The following is a 26069-nucleotide window of genomic DNA, read 5'->3' on the forward strand; positions in this document are numbered from 1 at the left end:
AACATCAGAGCTCTCTGTCCAGAAGAGTGCAGTGCTAGGAACAGCTAAGATACTGCGCAGAACCCTCAAACTCCCAGGCCTCTGGTAGAGGACCCGAGGTTGAGGAAGACACAACTACCCATAGGGGTGAGAGGGGAATTTTTTTTTATACACTGCTCATGCCATTCCTCTAAGCCAGGTCTCCTTGATTAAAGCAAAAGCTGTTGTAGTCCTGGCAGGCAAGATTATTTCATTTAATGTAGAAATTCAATTGACAGTAATCTCCTCTTCTGTTTTTAATCTCCTATTGTATTGCAGTAGGACATGTCACACTGTATTTCACATCCTGACTCTCTTGTGCTACCGGTTGGAGGATTTTTAGATTTTTGCTTTTAAGATCTGAAGGGTTTTTAAATTTTGGTTACCACTGGAACAAGAGAAATAAACAGGGTTTGCATAGATCACTTTTCTCCAGCAGAAAAGATGCAAGACTCAGTTAGGAGATAGCTTTTTCTTTTTGAGAGCAAAAGCACAGTGTCTTTGACCCAAATATGCCAGTTCCTGACACAGCAGTGTGTTAGAGAACAGTACCGAAGGGATGCTAGCATCTGAATGAGAACTTAGCTGCTGATAGGGTTAGCACAGGCTACCTTCCTCCACAGTCCAGATGTATGTGCAAGGAATGATGGGAGGAAAGTGAAGCCATATTGAAGAATAAGATGTTTTGTGAACCTGCCTTTTGCACTGAGACTTGGGCAGATGCTGGCTCTGTTATGAGACACTATAGAGAAATAAGGGTTGCCATACCAGATTAGACCTTAGATCCATCTAGTCCAGTATTCTGCCTTCAGCGCTGGCCAATTCCTGGTGCTTCAGAGTAAAGTAGAAAGCCCCATAATGGACCTATCAATGCAGTACATAATGGAAAAATACTTTCCGCATCCTTGCACTGTGAATTTGCTTGTTGTATCTGGATTAGCTCCAATATCGTCCATGGCCATAGTAAAATCATCCAGATATAGTTTTTTGTGACTGACTTTTACAGATAGACTCCATGCTAGGTAAACAAGTACTTCCTTATACATTTACTTCCCCTTATTTTGATACTGAGACCAGGTAAAAAAGGACAGATCAGCTCTTACTCTGTCCTTTTATAATCTTCCACTAAGTTCCCTCTAGTGTTTCTTATTGCTAGTTCTAGGTTTTGCAGCTGCTCACCAATTTAAATCCCATCATGTCTTGTCTAGTCTAGTGGCTGTCACCGCTGACCACCTATTGGAGGGAATACCAGACCTGTGTGCATGTGTTTCATAGACCCAATTCTCTTTCAGATAAAGAAGACTAAATCAACTGGAAGAGTTCTGTGGGTTTTTGGTAATAGTAAGCAGTCATGGGATCCTCTCAGGGATCAGTAACTAGTTAAAAGACAGGAAACAAACGGTAGGAATAAATGGTCAACTTTCTGAATGAAGAGGGGTAAATAGTGAGGTCCCCTAGGGTCTGGTCTACATATTCATAAATGATCTGGAAAACAGGGTAAACAGGGAAGTGGCAAAATTTGCAGATGATACAAAATTACTCAGGATAGTTAAGTCCAAAGCAGACTGTGAAGATAACTTGATCACTGTCCTGTTCTGTGTGTTCCTTCAGCAGCATCTGGCATTGACCGCTGTCAGAAGACAGGATACTGGGCTATATGGAGCATTGGTCTGACCCTGTGTGGCCACTCTTACGTTTCGAAGTATTATCTGTGTTGTTGACTCTGAATTTGGACTGTCTACACGTTCATCAGAGCCTCTTGCTGTTTATTCTTATGCCTGAAACAAACAGAGGAACTTTTTGACAGTTGGTCCAGGAATGGGGGTGTCGTCTTCAGAAGGTGGAACTTGCATTTCTACTTACCAATGGTTACAGTGGAATTGCAGCTTTCAAGTGATTCGGTGTGTCTTGCTTTGTGCCTCGCTATCCTATCATACGTAGCAGTGGAAGGGACGCCCCTTCCCTTCCCTGCATCCTGGCAGGGACAGCCCGGCTGCTTGCACCCTGTCTCTTCAGTGCGTTTCTGCTCGGATGCTGTTGAGAGGGAAGTGATTCTTCTCCTGGAGCAGAAGTGCTGTGCATGATGTCTCCGGATCACACCGTCAGTGGTGTGTTTTGCCATGCTAAGTCTGAAGTTGGAAAAAGGGTGGGGAGACTGGGTGTGAACTACTACCCTGCCTTGCCTATTGCTGTCCTCCGTCTGAGGTGGAGGTGTTGTGTACCAGAAATTCTCTGACAGCTTTTGCTTCTGAACTGCCCCATGGAACTGTGCTGCTTGTCTCGGGGGCCTTGGGTGATTTTCATGCGTTTAAAGCAAGGTGTTATCCAGGAAGGCAGCAGGAACTGTCTAAAAACATTAATAGGTCCCAGAGCTATCCCAATGAAAAGACCAGTGGTGACTGGCTGAGTGATCCTTCTTGGCCCCTGGTTTGGAAAGATCAGGAAGAGCGATTGCATGCAGAGATTTAGACACGCGCGCTCTCCATCTTTCTCGGGGCCTGTTTCCTAATCAGGAAAGATCTTGGTGTCATCATGGAGAGTTCTCTGAAGACCTCCATGCAGTGTGCAGCGGCAGTCAAAAAAGCAAACAGGATGTTAAGAATCATTTAAAAATGGATAGAGAATAAGATGGAGACTATCTTCTTGCCCTTATATAAATCCATGGTACATCTTAAATACTGCGTGCAGATGAGGTCTCCTCATTTCAAAAAAGATATACCGGCATTAGAAAAAGTTGAGAGAAGGGCAACTAAAATGATTGGGGGTTTGCAGTGGGTCCCATACAAGGAGAGATTAAAGAGGCTAGGCCTCTTCAGCTTGGAAAAGAGGAGACTAAGGGGGGATATGATAGAGGTTGGATAAGGAAAAGTTATTTACTTATCCCCAAATACAAGAACAGGGCCACCAAATGAATTAATGGGCAGCAGTTTAAAACAAATAAAGGGAAGTTCTTCTTCACACAGGCACATCAACTTGTTGGAAACTCCTTGCCTGAAAGAAGGTTGTGAAGGCTGGACTATAACACGTTTAAAGAGAACTGGATATAATTCATGGAGGTTAAGTCCATTAAATGGCATTAGCATCAGAGGGTGGAGATGGATGGCAGGAGAGAGGTCACTTGATCATTACCTGTGAGGTTCACTCCCTCTGGGGCACCTGGCATTGGCCACTGTTGGTAGACAGGATAATGGGCTGGATGGACGATTGGTCTGACCCAGAACGGCCGTTCTTATGTGCAGTCTGATCCTCTGGCTTCTTTAAGACTTGTGGTTTCGGGTCATACACAAGCCTTTCTGATTGGTGCCTTTTGTCATTCAAGTGCATAACAAGTAAATGTATTTGCTTCAGTGCAGCTCTCTGCTATGCTGTGTATTTTACGCATGTTCCACTTACTCCTATGCTGATCTCGCAGGCATTGACTGCTTATTTCACCTTCAGGCTCCTTGGAATATACCAGGTAACCTTATTATAATGTCTATGAAAAGATATGAAACTAATTAGGGTTTGTCTCTTCCAGGGGTACATGAGGGGCTTGTAGAATTAGTTGGTTCTGTGTTGAGCTTTATGGCGCGCGCACACACACACACACACACACACACACACACACACACACACACACACACACACACACACACACACACACACACACACACACACACACGTACTTTCACATCACTGCCAGGGGAGTGATATCTAGAATCAACCCTGTTCAAAATCAGTTACTTAATATTCAGAAAATATTTCCATAAACTGCTAGTCATCTTCTCTGCTGTGACATCTGCAGCATGGGGCACGGGTCACTTGCTGAAAGATTCTCTGCACCTTGAGGTCTTCAAACCACAATTTGAGGACTTCAATAACTCAGACATAGGTTAGGGGTTTGTTATAGAAGTGGATGGGTGAAATTGTGTGGCCTGCATTGCGCAGGAGGTCAGACTAGATGATCATAATGGTCCCTTCTGACCTTAAAGTCTGAGTCTATGGACGTCCATGTGCAGTCTGATCCTCTGGCTGCCCACTTTCTGTGGTTAAAACATCCTTCTTGGCATCAAACAACTCCTAAGCAAAGCCCAAGCATGGAACTGAAAATTGTGATATTTCAGTATGTTTCAGAAATTCAAGCTCGAATTAATTCATGGGCAACCTTGGGTCTTTCAAAAGATTTAAACTTTTCAGCCCAGGGTTTCAAGTCCATCCTTGTTTCTTTGTACCAGTCTGGTGGTGGTGCTGGCACTCAGGCCTTGCTGTGAACACAGCATACGTGGGGTTTATGTTAACATAGCTTGTTTAAGAGAATGTTTAAAAAAAAAAACTTTGTGTAGCTCTGCCGCAGAGGGACATGTGTATGGTGGTTTTGAACTGAAGCTGTCTGACTTTGAACATCCAGGTTTTTTTGGTTGTTCCCAGTAAGTGATTTTAAGCTCACTGTTCATAGGACCAGCCTTCTTAACAGGGCATCTTATGCACAGTTTGTCATTGGCGCTATCAGGCTTCAGTTGGTACTTGTTGTGCATTCGTTGTGCGACTCAAACTCCCTTGGACTTCAGGAGTCTGTGCAGCGAATGTATTATCTCATGTGACTTCTGTGATTGAGGGCTGTTGCCAGTATTAATTTGGCTGGGTCCATAGGCAGAGAAGGAGCTGATGATCCGGGGCTAGGCAAAGGATTGTTTATTATGCTGATGTGCTCCGTGCTGTCCAAAGAGCGCCTGTACCAGAGCTTGCAATGTATGAGACAGCTGTCGCAAAGACACAGATGCACTTGGAGACTGAAGGATGCTCTCCCTCACGCTCATGGATTAGCTATTGGATTAATGTTTGGGTGGATAGCCTCTGATTTGACTAGACCAGCTGCCTTCTTCCCAGCAAAGATCCTACCCAGCTGGAAGGTTTTCACAGTGTAATTTGAATATATGGGCAGGGCTGTCGTCAAGGAAGGGTAGGTGGAGTGAGCACATCTTTACTTCAACTGCTTAGCAGTGATCTGATCTATAGCGAAGGATGTCTTCAGTTCCTACTCTCATGAGCCCGTTCCGTTCATTGCCTGATGCGACTCAATAGCTGTGAATTAAAGCTTACTCTAAAGCAATCCTGCCTCATGAGGTGTGGAGGCTTTGAGTAGTAGCAGAACAGAGTCAAGTGATCCATGATGTTGATCAGACCCCTTGTAAAGGTTAATCCTGCAAGGTAACTGGCCTTGGCAATACGCTAACACCTTGCAGTGTTGGGAGTTACTGCTGTTGACAGCTCACTCCTGTATCAGTGAGTTTGTTGCCATCTTTCATGGACTCAAAGTGGGTTTCGCCACGGGTGAAGGCTGGAAAGCTTTCTGTATTTCAGAAATGCAGATACCACTGTGTGGTCATGTCTCCAAGCAGCATTAGGTCTTGAAAGTTCTCCTTGATGAGGAGCACTTTAATTTCTTAAAGGAAGGGGCGTTGTCAGCTTGAAGTCTAGGCATTTAAAATAGCTTGATGCCCTACATCCACTCCTGAGGCCACCTGCCGACCAGGGATTTGCAACCACACTTCACTCTTTCATATTTTCTTCATCCTGCTGCTTGTGTGAAAGATCCCTGCAAACAAAGGAAGAAACTGATCATACAGGAGAAATCGTGAAAATGAGCTGGCTACAGAGATGCCAAATCAAAGTAACTGAGCTGGGGAAGATGGAAATCCTGCCACGCCCCCACAATCTTCTTCCATGAAAAGTCAGCTGGTGCAAATTGTCATCTCTGCGGCAGTCAATGGACCAGTTACAGTAGCTGAGGATTTTGTCCATGGTTGCAGAGGTGCTGGAGTTGCTGTGGCAGTTGACTATAGATGACTGCTCTGTGGTTAGAGAGAGAGCCTCCATTAGTGACCTCAGCAGGATTGAACTAGTGTATATGAAGGCACACCTGGCATCTTTACGACTTGTGGTTAGGAGTCATTGCACTCAAGGCATAGGAAAGCCTCCACTCTAGAGAGTGTCTAGACACAAATTAGAATGACAGTTGTCTGAATTGCCAGCCCCTGGCCATGTAGCCTGTTCCAACAGGCTTTTGGGTTTAGTCAGTGTATTAAGTCAGTGGTGGGGTGGTTTGGGTGGAGGGTAGTGAAGGGCAGATCTGAAGGTGGCTAAATGTACTGCCGCACTAGGAGCTTGTGTTCCCAGCCCCTGCTCAGAGAGGGAAGAGAAGGTAACTAAATGCACCAGGCTTGCTGCTGATGGCATTAGTCGGTGTAATTTTGCATCTCATGTATAAATTGATCTGCATCTTCCATTAAAATGTCCAGCTAGAGCAGTCTGACCCCAGACTAACTGTGGTGATTGTTTAATGCCATTCAAAGTGTGTACAGTCATGAGAGCAGATTTCATTCCCTTTTGATACCAGGAATCTTTTCTAAGGAAGATGCTGCTAGCTGTTATGATGGAAAAGAGACTGTTTCCTCTGTTTTTAATCCTTTTAAATGATTATCACAGTTCTAAGGAAAAAAGCTAACTCCTGGTACAGATCCAGTTTGTGATGTAGCCTGGCTATGGGAAACTCTGCCATGCATGTGAGACTACAGCTGCATCTTCAAACTGAGGGTGGAATGCATAAAATGTAGTGGCCTATTAATACCACTGCTTCACACTGGCAAACTGAGAGATTAACTCATCTGCTTGTTTTGATAGTAGTTTAGCAGCTAGCATTTCACTTTGCAAAGGATGCAAGCAGCAGTTGAGGCATGTTTCCCATAAGTCTGTGACACATGCTTTAGCAATATAACCAAACAGGTATGCTAAAGGGAATTTATTTCAGGGCTCAAACATGTAGATGCAAGAAGCCTCACTAATGTACCATGGCTAATGAAAGTGTAGTAAACCATTGGGTACAGGAGTTGGTGGAAATCATACATCTTATCCAGGAATGTGTGCGCCAGGGAACTCGGATGTTACATGCAGACAGAACAAGCTGGCCTGTGAATTTCAGAATGCAGATGAGCACTGTTTTTATTGCCACATAGAGATAAGAAAGAGGCTTCACAGGGACTGGAGAGTGGCTTATGTGACATGGAGACAGTGCCATTGTATAAGCCTGACTAATACTAAATAATTTCTCTGTTCTCCCTTGCCCTTCTAATGACTGGCACCTGGCAGAAGATCAAAGTAAAAACTGGGTTTGTGTTTTGCATATTCTGTCCGCGTAGCCTGAAAGGCGCAAAGCGTGACATTTTCATCTTTCATTTTAAGCTGTTGTTAATATTGTGGCCTAGATAGAGCCATGAGACTCTCCTTCTGTTTCCCCTGAGGCCCCTGTTTCTGCCATTTCTCTGGCCAAGGAAGACAAGGCGTGACCCCTTTGGAGCTTGTCAGGGCTGCTTCTAAAACAGCAGGAGTTGTTGTACATTGATTGGTACAAGGGGCTGGCTTGAGACTGGAACAATCAGCCCCCAGGAGTCTCTGCATAGCACGAACCACAAGCTACTGTCCAGGCACTCCTTGCTGCACTTTAGCTATAATGTATGGGCCATAGCGAATGGAAAACACTTGACAGCTTGTATTCCAGGGATGCATGTGAGCCACTTCAGCGTTGGTGGCTGTCAGCTCAACAGACGCCCTGCACTACACATCTTCAAATGGCCTTTGTACCGCAGCTAGAAAAACAGTGCTGCTTAAACCAGTTCTAGGTAGTCTCTGTAGCTGACAGCTGGCTGCACCGCACCAATACTTCCCACGCTCTGCAAACATACTAAAAAACGGCAACAGGATCTTCCAAAACACTTTCCATTTAAAAGTACTGTGCATGTGGGAGATGCCTCTCCCATAGGTGAGAGTCACTCCAGAACTTGTAGTGTTTCTCCATCCGTGACTCTCCTGCCCTCTAATGGAGAACTTGTATTAAATTGTAGTTCTGGGTTTATAGCAGCTCCTCGTCTTTACAGTGTGCTTAGTGATCTTACTGCTTTACAGTCATCGGAAAATACCCGTGGTTACACCTAGCGCAGGAAATAATGCAATAGGCCAGATATGCAGCATGTCAGATGATGGTCCGAGCTCACAGTAGAGGAGAAACTCCATGGCAGAATAAGGGAGTGATTGAAGTGGAAGACGGTTAAGCATAACAGGAGCAGCCCATAAGGTGGCACCAAGAGGAGGCTGCAAAGGGGGTAGTCAGGAGGGAAACTTGGGAGACATGAAGCAGATAAGAGAAGCTGTGCTGGAGTTGCAAAGAGCCTCCAATATGAGACAGAAGACATTGAACTTGATGTGGAAAGTCAGTAAGAGTCACAGGGTGAAAGAGGAAAAAGTGTTTTTGGGGAGCAGGATCCTGAATAAGCTGGAAGGATGGAAGCAAGATCAGCTTTATGGGAGAATCTTATTTGGGGTGGGGCATGCATACCTAGACAGATACATGAGATGCAAACTGGCTAGAGGGGAGAGGGTGGCAGACCAATGGGCAGGAAACTTGGTAGTAAAGACAGAAAGCGAAGACAGATGGTTGCCATACATCCTAAAGTGTAAAGATAAGATGAGTTTTCAGACGTCCCAGGCTGGACAGCAGAGTGCAGGTAGCAATATTAGATCTTGGAGACTCTGGCAGAATCGCATGTGTCCATAGTCCAGTTTATATGACCATAATTGGCTATGTTCTGAACAGCTGAACTCCTGACACTAAAATGTGCTGCATTTATGTCTAATGTTTAGCTCTCATCAAATCTTCAGCGGTGACAGATGGAAACTGATGGGGTCATGTCTAGCCGCCTCCACGTTTTCAGAGAGCTCTTGAGGTTTGAATTCCACGTGGAGCCAAGATAACTGAAATGGTCTGCATGCTCCAGGGCATCTCCTCTGTTTGTTTTGCTGAGGGGACATGGTGCTTGCTAGTTGCCATGGCTGGGGTTTTTTGGATGTGCAGCTGGCCACTTGCTGTAATTGATGTGTTTTGCTGCACATTCCAGCCTGAAAAGAGCATTGTCTGCATAGCTTAGATTACTGAGTGAGGTAGCGCAGACCTGAAGTGCTTCTCACCACCACTTCACCTTATCCTGGGCTTGAGGAACTCATTTGACTATAGAACAAATGCTCTTGAGCTCTTGGCTCACCCATAATGGCTGCTGTTCACATTGTTGACTGCTGTTATTAGGTTAGTAAGTCCCCATCCTGGGGAACCCATATGGAGTGTTGGCCATGTGTCTTGTGACCTGGCAGAATCCAGCTGGGGTTCTAAGGCTAGTTGGTCCAGATATACATTGGGCAGCCTTTTCAAAAGTGCTTGAGTGACCTGCATGCTTCTGAGACCTTTACCCTGCCTGACAGCTGATTAACTCGGTGATAGGAAAACGCAATCTGACTGCAAAGTTGACAATGGGTTCCCCATTCCTCATCTGGCCGATCTATCCATTTTTAGGAGGTGAGATGTCTAGCTCTTTCAAGTCACTTGACTTGCACCAGTTCGCTACACTCCATGTTGGTGTTTCCCTTAAAAGGAAATTTGTTGGCAAGGAGATAATCGCATATATGCTTAGGACTTCATAGCTAAACCAGGAAAGGCATCTAGTCCTGAGACTGTGGGTCACTTGGTTATTCTAGATTTGACCTCATGGGTAGATGACTGATGAGGGGCTGCTACAAACGCTTTGTTGTTTAAAGGTCCCAATGATGGTGAGGGGCGTGTTGTGCTAAGTGCTGTGCAAGCAGCTAGGAAGACAAAACCCCTGTTGCCCAGAGCTTACACGGTAGCCAGCACAGAATGGCACCACGTCCTGGGCAGCCATGTGCGGTTGCAGGGAAGCTTAGTCCAAAACCTGGTGTCTTCAGCTATCTGGGATGCCGGTTGCAAGAACAGCTGTGGTTGGCAAGGTGGGCAACAGCGTGGCTCTGAGGAATTCGAGCTTGTGCCATCCCCGTGGATGCTCGCATAATGGCAGCCAGCTTCAGACTCCTGCTGGCACATGGCCTATCGGAGCTGCAGCTTGCAGCATCCAGCCACCTAGAGCCATTCCCTGACTGCAGCTGGGAACATTGCAGTGCTTCATTGCAGGAGGGAGGATTTGGAAAGCTGCTTGGCCAATTCTCTCCTTGCGCAGTTGTACCTGTTTGACGATGTTAACATTTGCATCACGTTCTCTCCTAACGATGGAGTGTTGGGGTTTTCAGTTAGGAGCAAGTGCTCACGCTGCTGGAATGGCATTGCTATTTCTGAGGTCTGGGCTGTGGAAGGTAGCCCTGCTGGTTTCCCCTCAGCATGTGTAGCCTCCAGTTTTAGCTCCGATTTGTGGCTGCAGGTGTCTGTTTTGCTGTTTTGTCTCCTCGTTTACTAGGCATTAACTGGGGTCTGAGCCTGAGAGGTGCTGAACACCTGTGCTGTTCCTGGAACTCTGCTAGTGAGCACCTGTCAGGAGCAGAGTCTCAGATAGCAGAGATGCAAATATTTCTGCTGGCCATTCCGCGTCTGTATTTTGCATTTTGTATAAAGAAAGGCCTTGAGCTTTGCACGTAATAACTAACATAACCCAAGTAATGCTGCATTGACGGCTTTCTTGATCTGTGCCTCTCGTTCTGTGATGTTACAGGAAACCGAATCTGGTTATACAATTCCCTGGTGCTGAAGTGACATTTCCATTCCTCCCTTTTTGAGCCTGTGACTTAGGAATTGCAGGTCTGAACAATTATAACTGTGTCTACAATAGGGCTTTGCCAGGATAGAAACATTTTGTGTGTGTGTGTGTGTGTGTGCGCGCATGCACATTAGACATAGTGCTGCTGGCTGTTTCAGAACTCCTCCCTCGCCCACTGCTCCACTTGCTCTCCTGCCCCTGAGCAGCAGGTCTGCACTTACCCTCTGGTGGGGCTGGAAGAGGGGGGGACGGGGGGGGGGTCAGCAGACATAATGGCTGATTTGGGTCCGGATAGGATCAGCAGAACAATCCACAATCTTATTTCTTACCCTTCTGCTACCTCATGGTAGGTACTAGCCAACCATTCTGTCTTCACCTGTAGACCTTGTAGGTGGCAGCTGAATGGGTTGGTAGGGATGGGTGCAAGAGCATTTTCAAAGCAGCCGTAGCGGATGAAAGATGTAGAAGGAAAACTAGAATAGTTCTGTAGCTGGCAAAGCCTCTGTCTTTGTGTAGAGTTCACTGGCAAGCAGCATACAGAGTCTGGGATTCGGATCTACTCCCCACGTGCGGCAGGTGCCGTCACTCGGAATTGTGGTGATAGAATGGCTCCAATGTTCTAACAAAGGTATCTAGGTGTCATGCAATGCTGTAGGGGAAAGCCTCGTGTGGGCACTTTATAGAAATATAATGGGCACTTCCTGATTGTTCCATCCAGCTGTGCAAAAGATGGTCCCTTCCTGCTGATAGCCTTCTTCCCACCACATAAGCTCCTCTGTGGATGCTCTTTTTAAAAGTGCTAGATACCCCTTCCTCCTCCAGGTGGAATGGAACAGCTGTTATGACAGTTGACTATAACACTATATACCAGTCTAACAGTGAGGAAGAATCCGGGATCTAATTAAAAATCCACGGTGGAATGAAGTAAATGTCTGCACTGGGGTTTGATCAGTATATCCTGCTAATGCTCAGCCCCTGGAGAAAAAGGCTGTGGGATCTTCAGTGCCTGGAGGACCTCGGGTTTTACCTCTTGCCTGAAAGATGGCAAAAACACCCCATAGCACTGCACTGCGGTCGTGCTGGCTTAAAAGGAAGAGGTGCCACATATTGAATTGCCAACACCACTACCTATAGCACCTGTGTGCTCTTTGGAGGTCTCCCTCCCAAATAATGGAAGGTGTGACCCTGCTTGGAATCTGACACTGAAAAATTGTTCTCCTTAACCTCTGAGGACAGGACAAGAAGCAATGGGCTTAAATTGCAGCAAGAGTGGTTTAAGTTGGACATGAGGAAAAACTCTCAGGGTGGATAAGCCCTGGAAAAAATTGCCTAGGGAGGTTGTGGAATCTCTGTCACTGGAGGTTTTTAAGAACAGGTCAGACAAACCCATGTCAGGGATGGTCTAGTTATTATGTAGTCCTGCCTTGAGTGCAGGGGACTGGACTAGATGATTTATTGAAGTCCCTTCCAGTTTTATGCTTCTATGATTCAATAAAATCACAGCCGAAAGCCCCCAAGTGACCTGGGAGAAAACTTGAAAGAGTAGCATTGCCTGTATCGCCTGTTACCAGGTGCTGAGCTTTGGTTTCCTTGAAGACCTTTTTGTGCCAACTTCGAATGTTGCTTGTGCTTTAAAATACTTTCCAACATGGAACTACATTGACCATACTTGATTTTATTATTTTCACTGATAAAGCAAATTCTACACCCCTCCTCCAGTCCTGCCTGCAAATGTCCATTTTAATCTGCTATGAAGTGGAATTAATCACCTTGAGATTTCTCTGCTGAACTATCGCTTCAGGCTTGAATAGAAAATCCTAGTAAAATTCCACAGCATATTAGAAATTATGCCTATTAATTTTGCATCAGAAGCAGTGTACCGTGTCAAATTTCCACTTTCTAGTTCGTCTGCACTTACCCAGCCCCACTTTGGGTTCACTTTTTTGATTCTGAGCTTCTCACTGTCATACACTGGGATTTTCCCCCCAGGAGCAACGTAAGTGCTTGACTGTTGGTGCTCTTTGCTTGGCAGAGGTTGTTGGAAGGCCATGCAGCAGCATGTTAAATTCTGCATATGCAAAATGATTCCCATGTGTTTATTTAAAGGCTTTCCGGAAGTAAGTGCCTATGCAGCAGCAGGAAGAGAGGTGTACAGAGGTAATAAAAAAACACTCCCCGCCCACAGACACCATCCAAGCTAGTGAAGTGCAATAGTCTGAAGTTTTATGAATGGGTTTGTATTTTAACTGGGCATGTTTGTTTTTTCTCCCCTGTGCATGCAGGAGGCGGACAGCGGGGAGGAAGAGTGCCGGTCCCAGCCCAGAAGGTAAGAGTGCCACTTAGCGCTTGCAGCAGTAGTGAAGGATGGTTTCCATGGTGACTGCAGCGCAGTTCTCTCCCCCTGCTCCTACAGCCCCTTCCCACTTTCTAGCTCTTGCTAGTCCAACGCAGCTGGATCATCCTGACCTTTCTGGAAAGCTAATGTCAGCTAACCCCAGCCTAGATGGCATCCCCAGCAACGGGACTACTGCGGCAGTGGAAAGGGCTCTGTGGCGGGTCAGAAGGGTACAGAGAGGCTTCCTGGAAGGGAAGAATCCCTGCCTCTGGGGAGGGGGCTTTGCCCACCACTACATGGGGAACAGGTGGGAAGAGCCTATGCAGCTGTGGGCAATGCATCCATTGCCAAGTCCTGTGATGCTGAGCACCTCCAGCTCCCGAGTGTGGCAGTTGCTCGGGGCCTCAGGATTGGCCCATCACCCATGACACGGGGATACTGAGAGCTCCAGGGCGCAGTGGCCTTGCTCTGTCAGCCGTGGCCCTCTCATAAGTCTGGGCCACAGCCACTTCGCCCCTCTTACTAATGTTGGCTGACAGCAGGTTAATCTGTTTACGGGACAGCATCACAGAATCTGACTTCATCCTCTCGTTGGCACCCTTCAGTTCTCCTACTCCTTCACCTCCAGATATTCCTGCCACGTCTCTTGGCCGCTGATGAACTGTCCCAAAAGCTGAAGTGACTGGGTTACTTCAGGCCTGTAAGCCCAGCCATCATTTACACTGTTGATTTATTTAGGAGGTTCTCACGAGTTTACAACCCTTTGCCATGTAGACATGGGAGAGGACAGGGAGTGTTTGTTTAGAGAAACTGATAGTAATGTAATCAGATCTCTCCATTTAAAAGGTATTACTCACCCTGTAATAGGGATCACTGACTACCCAGGACATACGTTTTTTTTCTTGATTTTATTAAACTGAGTGAAATCAGATTACACATTTAACGAACCGGGCATGTCTTTCAAACGTTAAAATTCAAAAAGTTGGACAGGTGTGCTTGCTTTTTTGCAGGTGAGTATACTTTGAGTATTGAATACATGGTAAGGAGGTATCAGAGTATCTTTTTGTCCTCTGCACATTTCACTGGGTATGTACATGGTGAGTGTTCCTCTTGCGCACGTATGTCCTCAGACCTACCCAGGCATCATCCTCTGCTCCTGTCCGAGAATAGTGTGAGAGCCAAATGAGCTGTAATTCTGTTCTTCTAATCTAAGGGTTCCTTTGGGAAGTCGGTATTAATTCCTGTCAATACCAAGTCCAGTCATTTCAAACAGAAAACGGCACCTGCCACCAAACTCTTACCTTTAATAAAACCAGCGCACCAGAACTACGCGCATTCAACAGTGTTGGGGATTGGTCCTGCTTTGAGCAGGGGGTTGGACTAGAACCTCCTGAGGTCCCTTCCAGCCCTGAGATTCTGAATCTGTCTTATGTCTGGTGATCTCTCGGACCTCCGTCGGCCAGACAGACTTAACAATGATAACTTTTTTCCACTGTTTCAAAATGTTCAGCTATTTTTACTTTGACAGTTGGATCAAGTCAATACTTTGAAAGTAACTGCTGCCTGTAACTAGGTGACTTGTCCAACGGCAACAGAACTGTCTCACTGAAATGTTCTCTTGGTTGGATCTCTCCTTTGTGTCAGATTTTTATGTAGAGAATTACCATCTTCAGATGGAACAAAGGAAGGAGGTACAATGATTCTTTTTCGCTGTTGTGATCACATCTTGTTTGTTATGAGGTCCACAATTCCATGGCATTGAAATCTTGCTCTGCACAGCCTTGGAGGCTGACCACATGGGTCAGTCGGGCAAGGGAGATATGGTTCCACTCCTGAGAGACCACCAGCTTTTGGCTGCCTCTTCAGCTGTAGGCAGGCAGAGCTGTTTTTTTCCCCCCTTCTCCCTTGCTGCAGAGCAGACTTAAAGATGAAGATGCTTGAAGGCAGATCCTGACAGCTTGGAGCTGTTATCAGCCAAAGGAGGGATTTCTCCCTTTCTCCTCTCCCTCATTGGGCTGTTCCTGCCCTATGCTCATTCACATGCAGTGCAGGATGGGGAGAAGGCTGAGAGAGAGAAAGCCAGGTACTGTCTTCTGCACAGACCCGGCAGGCTGACTGCGTGGAGACCTGTGCCTGTTCTGCAGAGACTCCAGCTCCTTTCAGTACTCAGGCCATGGCAGTATTTTCTGCAACCTCCTGGCCTGAGCAGGAGAGCTTCCAGAAAGCAGAGGCAGCACTTCAACAGCAAAAGTTCCCCAGGCCTGGCACCAGTTCCCTCCTCTTCCCCTGCCTCCAGGTCCGTGCGGGCTGAGTGTAGGCTGAGGCCCAGTACCAAAGGGTCAGACGCTCCTACAGGGATTCAGTGTGAGAAGACCCTGATAAGGGGCCCTGGGGCCAAACCTCTCCATTGTGCAGCCTGTGCTCAGCACCTGGTTCCCTGCTCATTTTCCCCCGCTGAGCCTTGCAGTGCAGCCCTTGTCGCCTACCTAAGCCCTGCAGCCGCCTTCCCTGCCAGCAGTGTCAGCCCACTTCATCTCCACTGCAGCCTTCAAGCCAAGGGCTCCCTTGGAACCTGGTGCCACGGGCTGGGTCAGCCTGTGTGCAAGCCATGTCCAAAAGTGTCTCAGACATTCACACCCTTCTAGTCACCCCAACATGGAACACTAAGGGAAGAGAGCCCTGGTCCCCATCCAATTCAGAAGAGTCTGATTCGGGGGATTCATCAAGGAGTAACTCTAAGGCACAAAGCGAAACCTGTTTCCCTCAAGCTCTGTAAATCTACAGAGTGCAGCAGGGCAGATATGCCTCTACGCTTGGTTCCCCCTGCTCACCCTCAGTGCATCCTGACAAATCAGGGCAGAAAAGACCAGGCTTAAGCAGAGAGAATTCATCAGGGGTGCTTGCATACACAGCCCCACAACAGGAATCCTCCCTGCTCGGGAAGGGAGGCCAGCACTCCAAATACTTTTAAAACAAATGTACTGAGTCTTATAAACTACAGGTCTGCAGCTGCCTGTCACAAGCTGTAGCGGTGTGTCTCTTCTCCTGCATCCTGGCAGGGCGCAATACTGGGATGGGGATTTCCTTGTCCATCCAAATGAATGGGAAGGTATCAAGTTGTCACCCTCAGCTGCTCCACCATGCCCTAACTTTTGGCCTGTTCTAGCCAGCTGCTGCGGGCACCAGGCCTGAATGTCCAGGTTACTGCTCCAAGCGTCTGCTGCAGGTCGTCGTGCCTTGCCACCCTCTCCATCTCCTCCCCCAGCAGATGGCTATGGAGTGAGAAGAGGGGCACCAGCCCAGATGAGGTAAAACCAGCAAGGCAGTAAGGGGTATCTTGGTCCATTTCCTCCTCACAGTCCCCATTCTCTAAGCCCAGAAGGTTACTCAGTGTGCACCAGCCAAAATCCAGTGATAAGTGTGGTCTTTGGCCTGGTGCTGGGAGACTCCGTGTCTGTAACTCGGAGACTTCCACCTGAAACAGTGGCCTCCTCACTATTTGGGCCCTTCACATGCAACCACGCCCAGGTAGGCATTGTTTCATCCTCCTCTGGGCATGGAAACTATTGGGGGGGGGGGCATCAGGCCAACAAAAATAAATGGACAAAATAAGAACTGTCATCTGGGACCCTAAGTGCCAGCCCAGGCTTCCACAAGCAGTGCTCAGATGGGTCGGTGTGTCTCAGCGTGTTGAAAATCACACTGCCAGAGGGCATCTCCCTGAGGAAGAAGAGTTGTTGTGCATGCAGAGAGCTTCCCTAGATCCCCTACAGAGGGGAGCAGAAGGACCTGTCTCTCCTTTACAGAGGAAGCTAAGCCTTTACTCCATATTGTTCCTAGTCCAAAAACAGAAGGCTACAGAGCAGCTATCGGCCTCAAGTATCCCAACAGTTCCATGGAGAAATCTGAATTCAGGATGGAGACGTTAAAGTCCACACTGGGAGCCATCAGTGATGGGAACTGTGTGACATCAGCAGACTTGAAGGCTGCGTATTTCTAGATCCCAGGTTGACTGTCTCATGGGTACTTTGCTCTCAGAGCACATTGCTGCCAGTATGGTCCTCCTGCTGTTCAGCAACAGCCACTTGAGTGTTGATGGAAGTATGTAAGAGGTCATGTCTGCCTGGGTGACCTCCTGATCAGAGCCTCCACCCTGCCGTAGACAGTATCCCACAGACAGATGGGTGCAGAGCTGTGGCTTTGCGAACCAGTCAATTAAGTCTCAGTGGATTCCCCTTGAGTGAGATAGAAACTTTGGGAGGACAATTTCTTATTGTAGGGAAAATGAGAGAAACCTGAGATCTTACCGGAGTAGTCAGCCTCCCCAGGAAAGTTCCTATGCAGATCTTCTATCTTCTGGGATCAGTGACGTGCTCGCATGAGACAGCTGGTGAGCTTCAACTTATCCTCTCAGCTCTTCCCCCAGGAGGATTCTTGGGTCCTTCAGACAGTGAATGAGTTGGAGGAGATTAAAGTCAGGTTCCCACTCAGTGGTCCATGAAGGATATTTAACCCCAGAGTGCCAGCCTGCGGGAAGGGGTGCCCACATAAGGTCAAGGACTGTCCAAGGGATCTGCTCCAAACGAGAGCGAGAACAGCATAAACTGGCCAAAGCTGAGAGCAACCCACTGTGATCTCAGGGATGAGCGTGTGAGGGGAGTCTGGGTATGGGAGCAGAGCTGATCTAGAGTGGCTAGAGATTTCCTAGGCAATGGGTGTGTCTCAGGCAGAGCCACACCTTCCCTGATTGATTACCAGGCTTGGTCTGCCTCCAAGCCTGGCTTAGAGCGGAGATCCAATGTCCTGGATCTGTGGCCTCATTATTCCAAGAAAGGACACGTTCTGTGCCTTATCTGAAAAACTTTCCTAGCGTTCAGTTTTTGAATGTTTGTAGGAATAGGTAACAAGGGAGGAAGGGGCTATTCCAGTTGCTTATAAAGCTGTGAATAACACTCCTGCTTCAGGATGGGTTTGTGACACTGAGGTGACTAACGGGCTTTTGCAGCTTCCACTCTTTCGTGCTGCCACTTCTCATGATCTTACAAGTCCTGTGGCGTTGGGTGGCTTTTTCTCCGTAGATCCCCAGCTCCTAGAGTCGGGCACCTACATGAGAATCTCTGCTCTCATTAAGAAGTCTCTCTGGCTTTGGTGACTGTGGAGAAGAGCTTGAAAATATAAAGCCTGAAGGCTCAAAACCCCAACACTAACAATTAAACTGAGTTTGTTATTTAAATCTCATGGCTCTTTGGAGCCTCTCTCATTCACTTGGACTTGGCAGGAGTGTGGGATTTTTGTGTCTGCTCAGTTGCTGTGGCCTAGTTAGGGGCTTCTTTTTACGTTGGGTTCAGTGATAACATTTTGTGCATATTTTAAAATACTTCTCTAGGACAGGAAATGGCACCCCACTAACGTGGTGACCTCCGCTCTGAGACTTCCTGATGCTGGTGGTAGGGAAGCTAATGGCAGCCAAGCCCCTTTCTTAGAAAGCTGAAATGCTGTTTCCGGATAGCAGTAAGTAGCCTTTCGTGTCTGCAGACTGGTACTAGATGGCAGCTTGCAGTTAAAAATGAGCTGAGTTAAATCCAGCCTTAATTATCAGCTGTACTTAGAATTAACTCTTTAAAGGCATCTGTTAATGGAATTTCTGACTGGTTGTCTGAGCAGGGCCCAGTTGGTGCTGCTTTCCTGGGGATGAGGCAGAGCTGATGCAGTCATCTTAACTTACCTCCCCGGGACCTGACTCTACTCCTGCAGTAGGTTTGGTTTAAATGGCTCTTTCAGGAAGAACATGCCTTGCCTTGCCTGACCTCAGCTCATGCAAAGTCATGATAGCACCAGCCTCAGGGTAGCATCTTCTGCCCCAAGCATGCCTCAACATCGCCCACTGACTCCAGCATGAAAATGTGGGGAAATTCTACTTGAAAGTGTTTTCATTACAGCAGGAAGCTGGTTTCAGGAATAAGATATTAAGTTAATCCTTTTCTATTTTAATAAATGCTATTAAGTAATTAACGGGGATTTTTTTTTTAAAGACTTAATTCTGCGCCTATGCAAGGTGTAGTTTAAATATTGGGCATAAGCACATTTGGAGATGCACTTAACATCTTCATTTTCTCTGCACTGTTTAGTCTCTAAGTCTGAGCAAGCTGTGATGCTCTTCAGAGGTACCCAGGTTGTGAGGCATCTTGCTACCACCTGCCCTTAGCAAGAGGAAACCCTGTCTGTGCCTGCCGTGGTCAGCTGCCCAGTTTCACTGGCCACATGCAACACAACCTGCTCTCTAGGCCTCGCAGGCCCCGTTGTCACTCCGCAAATTGGCAATAGGCACATCCCAACCCTCGAACCATCTGAGCGGCTCCCTAGAGCGTCCAGCCCATGGTCCACTGGACTGCCGCAGATTTGCTGCGTTCAAAGAAACAGGGCACTGCAGCTTACCAGTCCCACCTTAGATCACCGCTACGTTTAACACGCAGCACTTAGACATGTTTATTGTGAAATAAGTTTATTTAACAAAGCCCAGAGATTCTGGTCGTAGCAGGCCGAAGTATCAGAAACAAACGGTTCCATGCCAAATAAAATCAGAACATGCACTCTAGAGCCTCGATTTAATGAACAAGATATTCTTGTGTCCTGTAGAGTATTGCTCATCCCACATCCTTCCAGTCCTTTACAGCCAGGCTGGCTATGGCCCTCCTTTCACGAGACAAGCACGCTGTCAGTTTGCCTCCTCCGTGAAGGGTTCAGTGTGTCTCTTTGCACTCCAAGATATACCAGACCAATCCTTTGTTCTTATTCATATACAGGACACCCCCTTGCCTTTTGGTGGTTCTTGTAGGTTTCACAGTCCCTCCCTTCACACCTGACTCAGTATGCAGATAGGCATACAGCTGGATGCTAGTGGCCAGACAGGGAGATAAGATCCTTTCAGCCTCCAAGGTGTCACCTCTTGGTGACCTGCCTTAACTCCAAGTCCTTAAGACAGTGGTCCCCAAACTTTTCAGGGTTGTGCCCCACTTACCTCTGTCTGCATTCCCCTCCCAGGGCCTGGAGCGGGGCCGTGGCTCAGGGCAGGGGGAGCAGATGTGGACAGGAGTAGGGGGGGCTGAGGCTGGTGGCTCAGGCTGGTGGCTGGAGCCAGGAGTGAAGCTGGCTGGCACTCCCTCCCTGTCCCCTGTGGTGGCTGGCCCCGGCCCCAGCTGCAGTCCTTGAATGTTCCTCTGCCCCCCCCCAGGGGGTGTGCCCCACAGTTTGGGGACATCTGCCTTAAGAGCACAATTTTCAATATAGATACGTAACTCCTAAATATCTGTATATATATTTTTCAGTGACGACCAGGAGATTAGAGCAAACTCCTGTGTGGCTGCAAAGCAAATGGTTGTCTAATGTTCTATGGGACGGGGTGCAAGTTTATAGAGAGAGAAAGCAAACAGTTCACTTTTTTGCTCATTTCTGAAAACGTGCTTCAGCAGACTGAGGCTACTTGCGGAATTTTAACTAACATGAAACTTATTTTGCCCTCCCCTATCTTCAGGTTACTCAGAACTTTCCTACCTAGTCTCTCCCCTCCCCAGAGACAGCGGACTAGTCTGATTCTTCAGCTTCTAACTGCTGGCCACTTCTGTAGTTCATAGTGGTGTCCCTGATCCCTAGGCCAGGTTTCCCCAGTCTCCACTTAACTCTGTCTTTCTCCCTTCAGCCATATGAGGTTACCTTTGCCTTTGGCCAATGGGACCAAAATTGTCCCTTCCAAACAAGTGGAAATCTATGAATTGTTTTAGAAAGGGAATGGAAAAGTAATTTGGCTGCTCCACTCGGCCTCAGCTGTTAGCTTCATGATGATCTTCCCCTGACCAATTAATCTTCGGTGACTGTACAATAAAAGGCCATCAAACTATCCCAGACTCAGATCTAGCTGAAGTGCACTTTGACTCCAGCTCCCTTTATTTTCCATGTCTATTTTATCAATCTCTCTGGCATACAGCCTAGCACAGCTATGAATTTTGCATTGCTACACTGTCATGCTTTTTAGGTGAGTGGTGAGTCTTGTTTGTAAGTGTTACACCAGCTGGTGGTATATTAACTTTTCATGTGTGCTCTGCCTCCTTAGTGGTACAAGGAGCTCTGTGTCTTTCATTTGCTGGTAGGCCAGGCTCCCAGGCATCATCCTGCTGTCTGCATGTGATCCTTTGTCAGGCTGTCCTCAAACATATATGGTTAGGGCACTTGGAGCCAGGGTTAGGGTTCTTATGGGTAGGGCTTCCCGCCCTAGGGTTAGAGTTCCTAAGGGTAGGGCACTTGGAGCTAGGGTTAGGGTTCCTCTGGGTAGGGCTTCCCGCCCTAGGGTTCCTATGGGTAGGGGACTTGGAGCTGGGTTAGGGTTCCTATGGATAGGGCACGTGGAGCTGGGTTAGGGTTCCTATGGGTGGGCCTTCCAGCACTAGGGTTAGGGTTCCTAAGGGTAGGGTACTTGAAGCTAGGGTTAGGGTTCCTCTGGGTAGGGCTTCCAGCCCTAGTGTGAGGGTTCCTGCGCATGGGGCTTCCCGCCCTAGGGTTGGGGTTCCTGTGTGTAGGGCACCCTGCCCTAGGATTAGGGTTTCTATGGGTAGGGCACTCGGAGCTAGGGTTAGGGTTCCTATGGGTAGGGCTTCCCGCCCTAGGGTTAGGGTTCCTATACTGTCAGATCCCTTTGAAGTACATGTGCGTGTTTCTCCTAGTCGTGAAGTATCATTTATATAATAATTGGGACCAAAATAGTTGATCAAGTGCAGTGTTTGGAACTAGCTTAGCGTTCTTTTTTGCTGCATAATAACCACTGCATACAACACCGAATAAAAGCCCCAGGCATATGCCATCGTCTTCTAAGCACTCAGTGGAGCCCTGTGAACCTGCTTTGCATGTACCTTGCTCAGACTGATGTCTATTTGCATATGGATAGTTCTGTGCTCAGAGGGGGTCATATGTCTCTTCTCAGAAGTGTCAGGAGAAAACGTCTATGTGGTCCTAATTTTAAACCTATTAATAAAATGCAGTGAAGAAAACACAATTTCAATATGTTTTCTGGCATGCTCTGCACTTTCTGAGGATTCAGGTAAAATAGTCCCTTCCAGGAGAAACATTTCTGGTTAGTGCTGTGGTGATGGTTCCAGGAAGCCACGATGCTTCAGGGTTTCAGCGTTGACTCCCTTCATTTGGGGAGTGGAAGCCCACAATTTAATGCAGGCGCTTATGGTTAAGGCTATGTTTTAGTCATGGGTATTTTTAGGAAAAGTCATGGACAGGTCACAGGCAGTAACAAAAATTCACGGCCCATGACCTGTCCATGACTTGTATTATACCCCTCACTAAAACTTGGGCCGGGGGTGCTCTCGGGGAACAGTCTGGACACACACACACACCCCCGCCGAGTGGTGGGAGGAAGGTGGGTGCTGGCGCGTGGCCCAGGACCCCGCTGGGGGTTGGGGAGGGTTGGCGAGGGGTAGGAGTAGCAGGGGTGACGCCTGTGAGGACGGGCAGTGCATGAAGCTCCCTGGCCCCTCCGCCTAGGAGCTTCAGGGATATGCTGGCTGCTTCCAGGGAGCACCCCTGAGATAAGCGCTATCCCACACCCAAACTGCCCTAGCAGCAGCCAGTGCGGCTGGCCCAGGGGCTGCCTGATCTGTTTGGGCAGCCCTGGAGCCAGCCGCTGCACAAGTTACGGAATCCGTGACTTCCCTGACAGACATGCAGCCGTACTTATGGTTAATAACTGTATATAGGTTGCAATCACTTGCCTTGAGGCAAAACTGAATTAGGTCCCTTGTACTGAAATTTGTACATGGGAACAGCGGCATAGTTCTGCAGCCATGCTGTTGAATTTAAAAAATCAAATCAAATCCAGGTCTCTTGCTGTAAAGTACAACCCCCATCAGCAGAGATGTGTAACTGCCACTTGGTCCAGAGCGCGACTGTGGACTGGTATGTAGACCTCCTTGCATCTGTGTGACTTTGACCTTCCTCGCTGTAGGTATGGGACAGAAGAGTGCCATGTGATGCTCTGTGCTGCAAGACACTGCTGGGTGCTGATCCTGGCTATCCTTATTGCACCATATTATTGACCTACAAAAATGATGTACTAACTTCTAACACTCTGCAAACCTTAATCATGCTTCCTTCTCGCTCCGTGCCCTGGCAGCCATCTTTCCAGTTCAGGGACTTGGAGGCATGTTGCTTCAACTGTAAGTGGGGTGCCTTGATAACTTTGATCCTGATGGAAGGGGTATCTGGCGCTTGGTGTATCCAGTGGAGATATCTGAGAAGGTAGATGCTGTTATCCACCGCAGAGGTTCCCAAACTCTTTCATAGCCTGAGCCACATCTCAGTGTCTCTTGGATCCACAGCTTTTCCCCTTTGCATCTGTGTGGACTATCTCCCTTTCCACTAGCAATCCGGCATCTCTGTGGCAGCAGTTACACCAGTCACTTGCATGGAAAATGTAACAGTAGGAAGGAAATATATACCATTTGAACAACCAGCTCTGTAACCACCCGTAAGTCACAGGTGGTCCACACACCACTTAGAAACCACTGATCATAGTTTCCCCTTTTGAACGCTAAATACCTGATCCCAAACTCTCTGAGCAAGGATGTCGTGTATGGTACCTGCAGAGCTGGGGAGGGTCAAGGAGAGCAGTTGAAGGCCGTGTATTCAGCGTGCAAGAGGCAAGGACAGAAGTGCTGGTAGGGACTGGATCTGAGGAGGGGAAGCTTGAATGTCATTCAGAGTGAAGTCAGTGCATGCATTCAGAAAGGGGGCAGCACCAGGGGCTGGAAACCTCTGTTCTTTAAACTGCCATTTCAGACAATGGGGTGAATTGGGCCCAGGGACAGGCTCACTCCAAGAGGCCAAGTGTTTGCTTTTTTTTTTTTTTTTTCTTACACATCAGCGTGAACATGTAAAAACTGAATTTGGTTGCTACTTTAACAAGGAGAACAGTGACTTCTGGGCTTATGTTGTCACTGTGACAGCTCCATTGCACTCCTTCCAGGGTTAGTAAGTTCCCATGGAAAGGAGATCGAGAATAAGGAAAGGAAAATTCATTAAAGTTCTTATTAATCACATCTACAGATGGAATAGCCTGGGAATCAGTAACACAATATGGTACTCCTAGCTCCTGGAACCCTAGTTCCAATGCAGTCAGGGTCTGTGCCTTCTGAAGTAGGTACTGTCTAGTTTATTTATGGCTGAACCAAAACTCTCTTACTAACCTCCCCTTGATGGGTGTCTACATGCAAAACACGAATTCACCTCCCTTGTTGGCATCTCAGACTGTCTGGCTTCACTTTGAGATGAAACTGCCCCTTTTCCTTCTTGGAAGGTCCTGGTTAAGTCACAGTGGTCGGCTGGGGGAAAGCTGGCATGATAGCTCCTAGTACCTGTGGATAAACAGATCAGTTTGAAAACTCTTCAGTTTTCAATTCAGAGACCTCCCCAAGAAACAGTCATTAGTGTGAAGAGCCGAGAAAGTGTCTTGCAAAGTATTGCGGGATGGTCAGCTTTCTTCTGGCCATGTTAGGGAGGATGGATTGATCGGAAATGCTACAAGAACTATTTCCCTTGGCCAAAAAGCTGTGCAGCCAAAGGAAAGAATTGGGTGTCTAGAGAAACAGTGGAGTGTGACTAGAGTATTGGTGTATGCTAAAGCAAAGCCCAACAAGTCTCATTCCTGACACGTGAATGGACAGATGCTGCCACCTGATGTTAAAAGACAGAGACAAAAGCAACTCCTCCTCAAAAATGATAAATTTAATGACTCTGCTGCTGAGACCAGCCAGGAGCTCCCAGATGGGTAAGATTAGGAAGCACTCAAGTTTTTAAAGTTAGGAGATTATATGTAAACTGGCACTATTTTTCATAAGCACCATTACATGCCTGGAAGAAATCCAAGGCACTATGATCTGTAGTGACAGAATTATTATAAAATATTTAACATCCCGAAGTCTTAAGTTAAAAGAACATTAAACTTGCAAAGTGAAGCACTTAGCAGTTTTAAAAATGCTTGAATCAATGATGCCCACACAACCTTAATTTGGCCCTCTCGTGTATGCATTATTTAATTATATGATCACACAATTTTTTTTAAAGGACCCCTGCCTCTTTCAGTGCACGGAATGGATGGTGCACAGGTAACCTTAATTAAGACACTTCCTAACTGTTTAGTTTTGCCTTTGCAGCCTTAACGTTCTTCTGTTGTAACTTTTTGGATGCAATATATAATCTGTAAGCAACACAACTGGTGAAATACTATCAGTTATTTAATGAATTGGAAACTTCCTTGTTGGGTGTAAAAATGTAAAACTCAAACTGGACAAAATTCTGATCAAGTAGTATGGAGTCTTGTCTTTCTGCAGATACAGCAAATCTGCTGTTCGTGTGGAAAGTCCAAAAAATGGTTTTGGTTCTAAATTGGTGCCTTCAATTTTATTCTGATTGATTGTCTTTCAGGTGTATCGATCCCAGAAAACTTACAAAATCATTTCCTTTTGTCAGCTTTATTTACTTGACACATGGTAACCTGTGGAACTTATTGCCACAAGAATGTCAGAGGCTAACATGATCTATCTTAACAGGAAGCTTGTGGGTAATGAGAATATCTGCAGTTTTATATTAGTTAAGATTTAAAAAGTCTGATGTTTGGAACAGGGTATGTCAGAGTACAAGCCAACTTCTAGCTAATGGAGGGAGAAGAAATTTCTCTTATGGGCAGACTATTCTATAATTAGGTTTCTTGTACCTTCCTTGGAAGCATCTGCCACCAGCTGTTGTTGAAGACTGGATACCAGACTAGAGAAAACACTAGTCTGATCTGTTAGGATGATTTAGACTTCCATAGTAAAGTCTCAACCATATTTCAGTTGGTTATCTTATCAATTTTTATGTTGGGGTTAATAACAGTTTCTGTTTTCGGAACACAAGTGCAGGATGCTTGTCCATGTCTCTATCCAGAATTGGTCTGAGCTGCTAGAAAACAAGGAACCTTGTTTCAGCCTTGCATTGATTTCAGATACTCCTTAAAAACACACCTACTGGAAGCTTTTAAATAGTCAAGTCTGAGCCTGATCTTCTGAAAAAATCCATTTCGCTTGAAATAGCTT

General features: G+C 46.9%; 1 protein-coding gene across 2 annotated transcripts in view; it reads left to right on the plus strand.

The window, feature by feature from the left end:
* Positions 1-26069, plus strand: part of SSH2 (slingshot protein phosphatase 2) — a 150394-nt gene that overhangs the window by 41714 nt on the left and 82611 nt on the right. For both annotated transcript variants that reach the window (XM_032788778.2, XM_032788780.2), the window contains exon 2: positions 12887-12930. In XM_032788778.2, the coding sequence (XP_032644669.1) occupies positions 12887-12930 (44 nt within the window). The remainder of the gene's footprint in view (positions 1-12886; positions 12931-26069) is intronic.

Source organism: Chelonoidis abingdonii, chromosome 20 (assembly GCF_003597395.2).
Source record: "Chelonoidis abingdonii isolate Lonesome George chromosome 20, CheloAbing_2.0, whole genome shotgun sequence".
NCBI classification, from domain to species: Eukaryota; Metazoa; Chordata; order Testudines; family Testudinidae; genus Chelonoidis; species Chelonoidis abingdonii.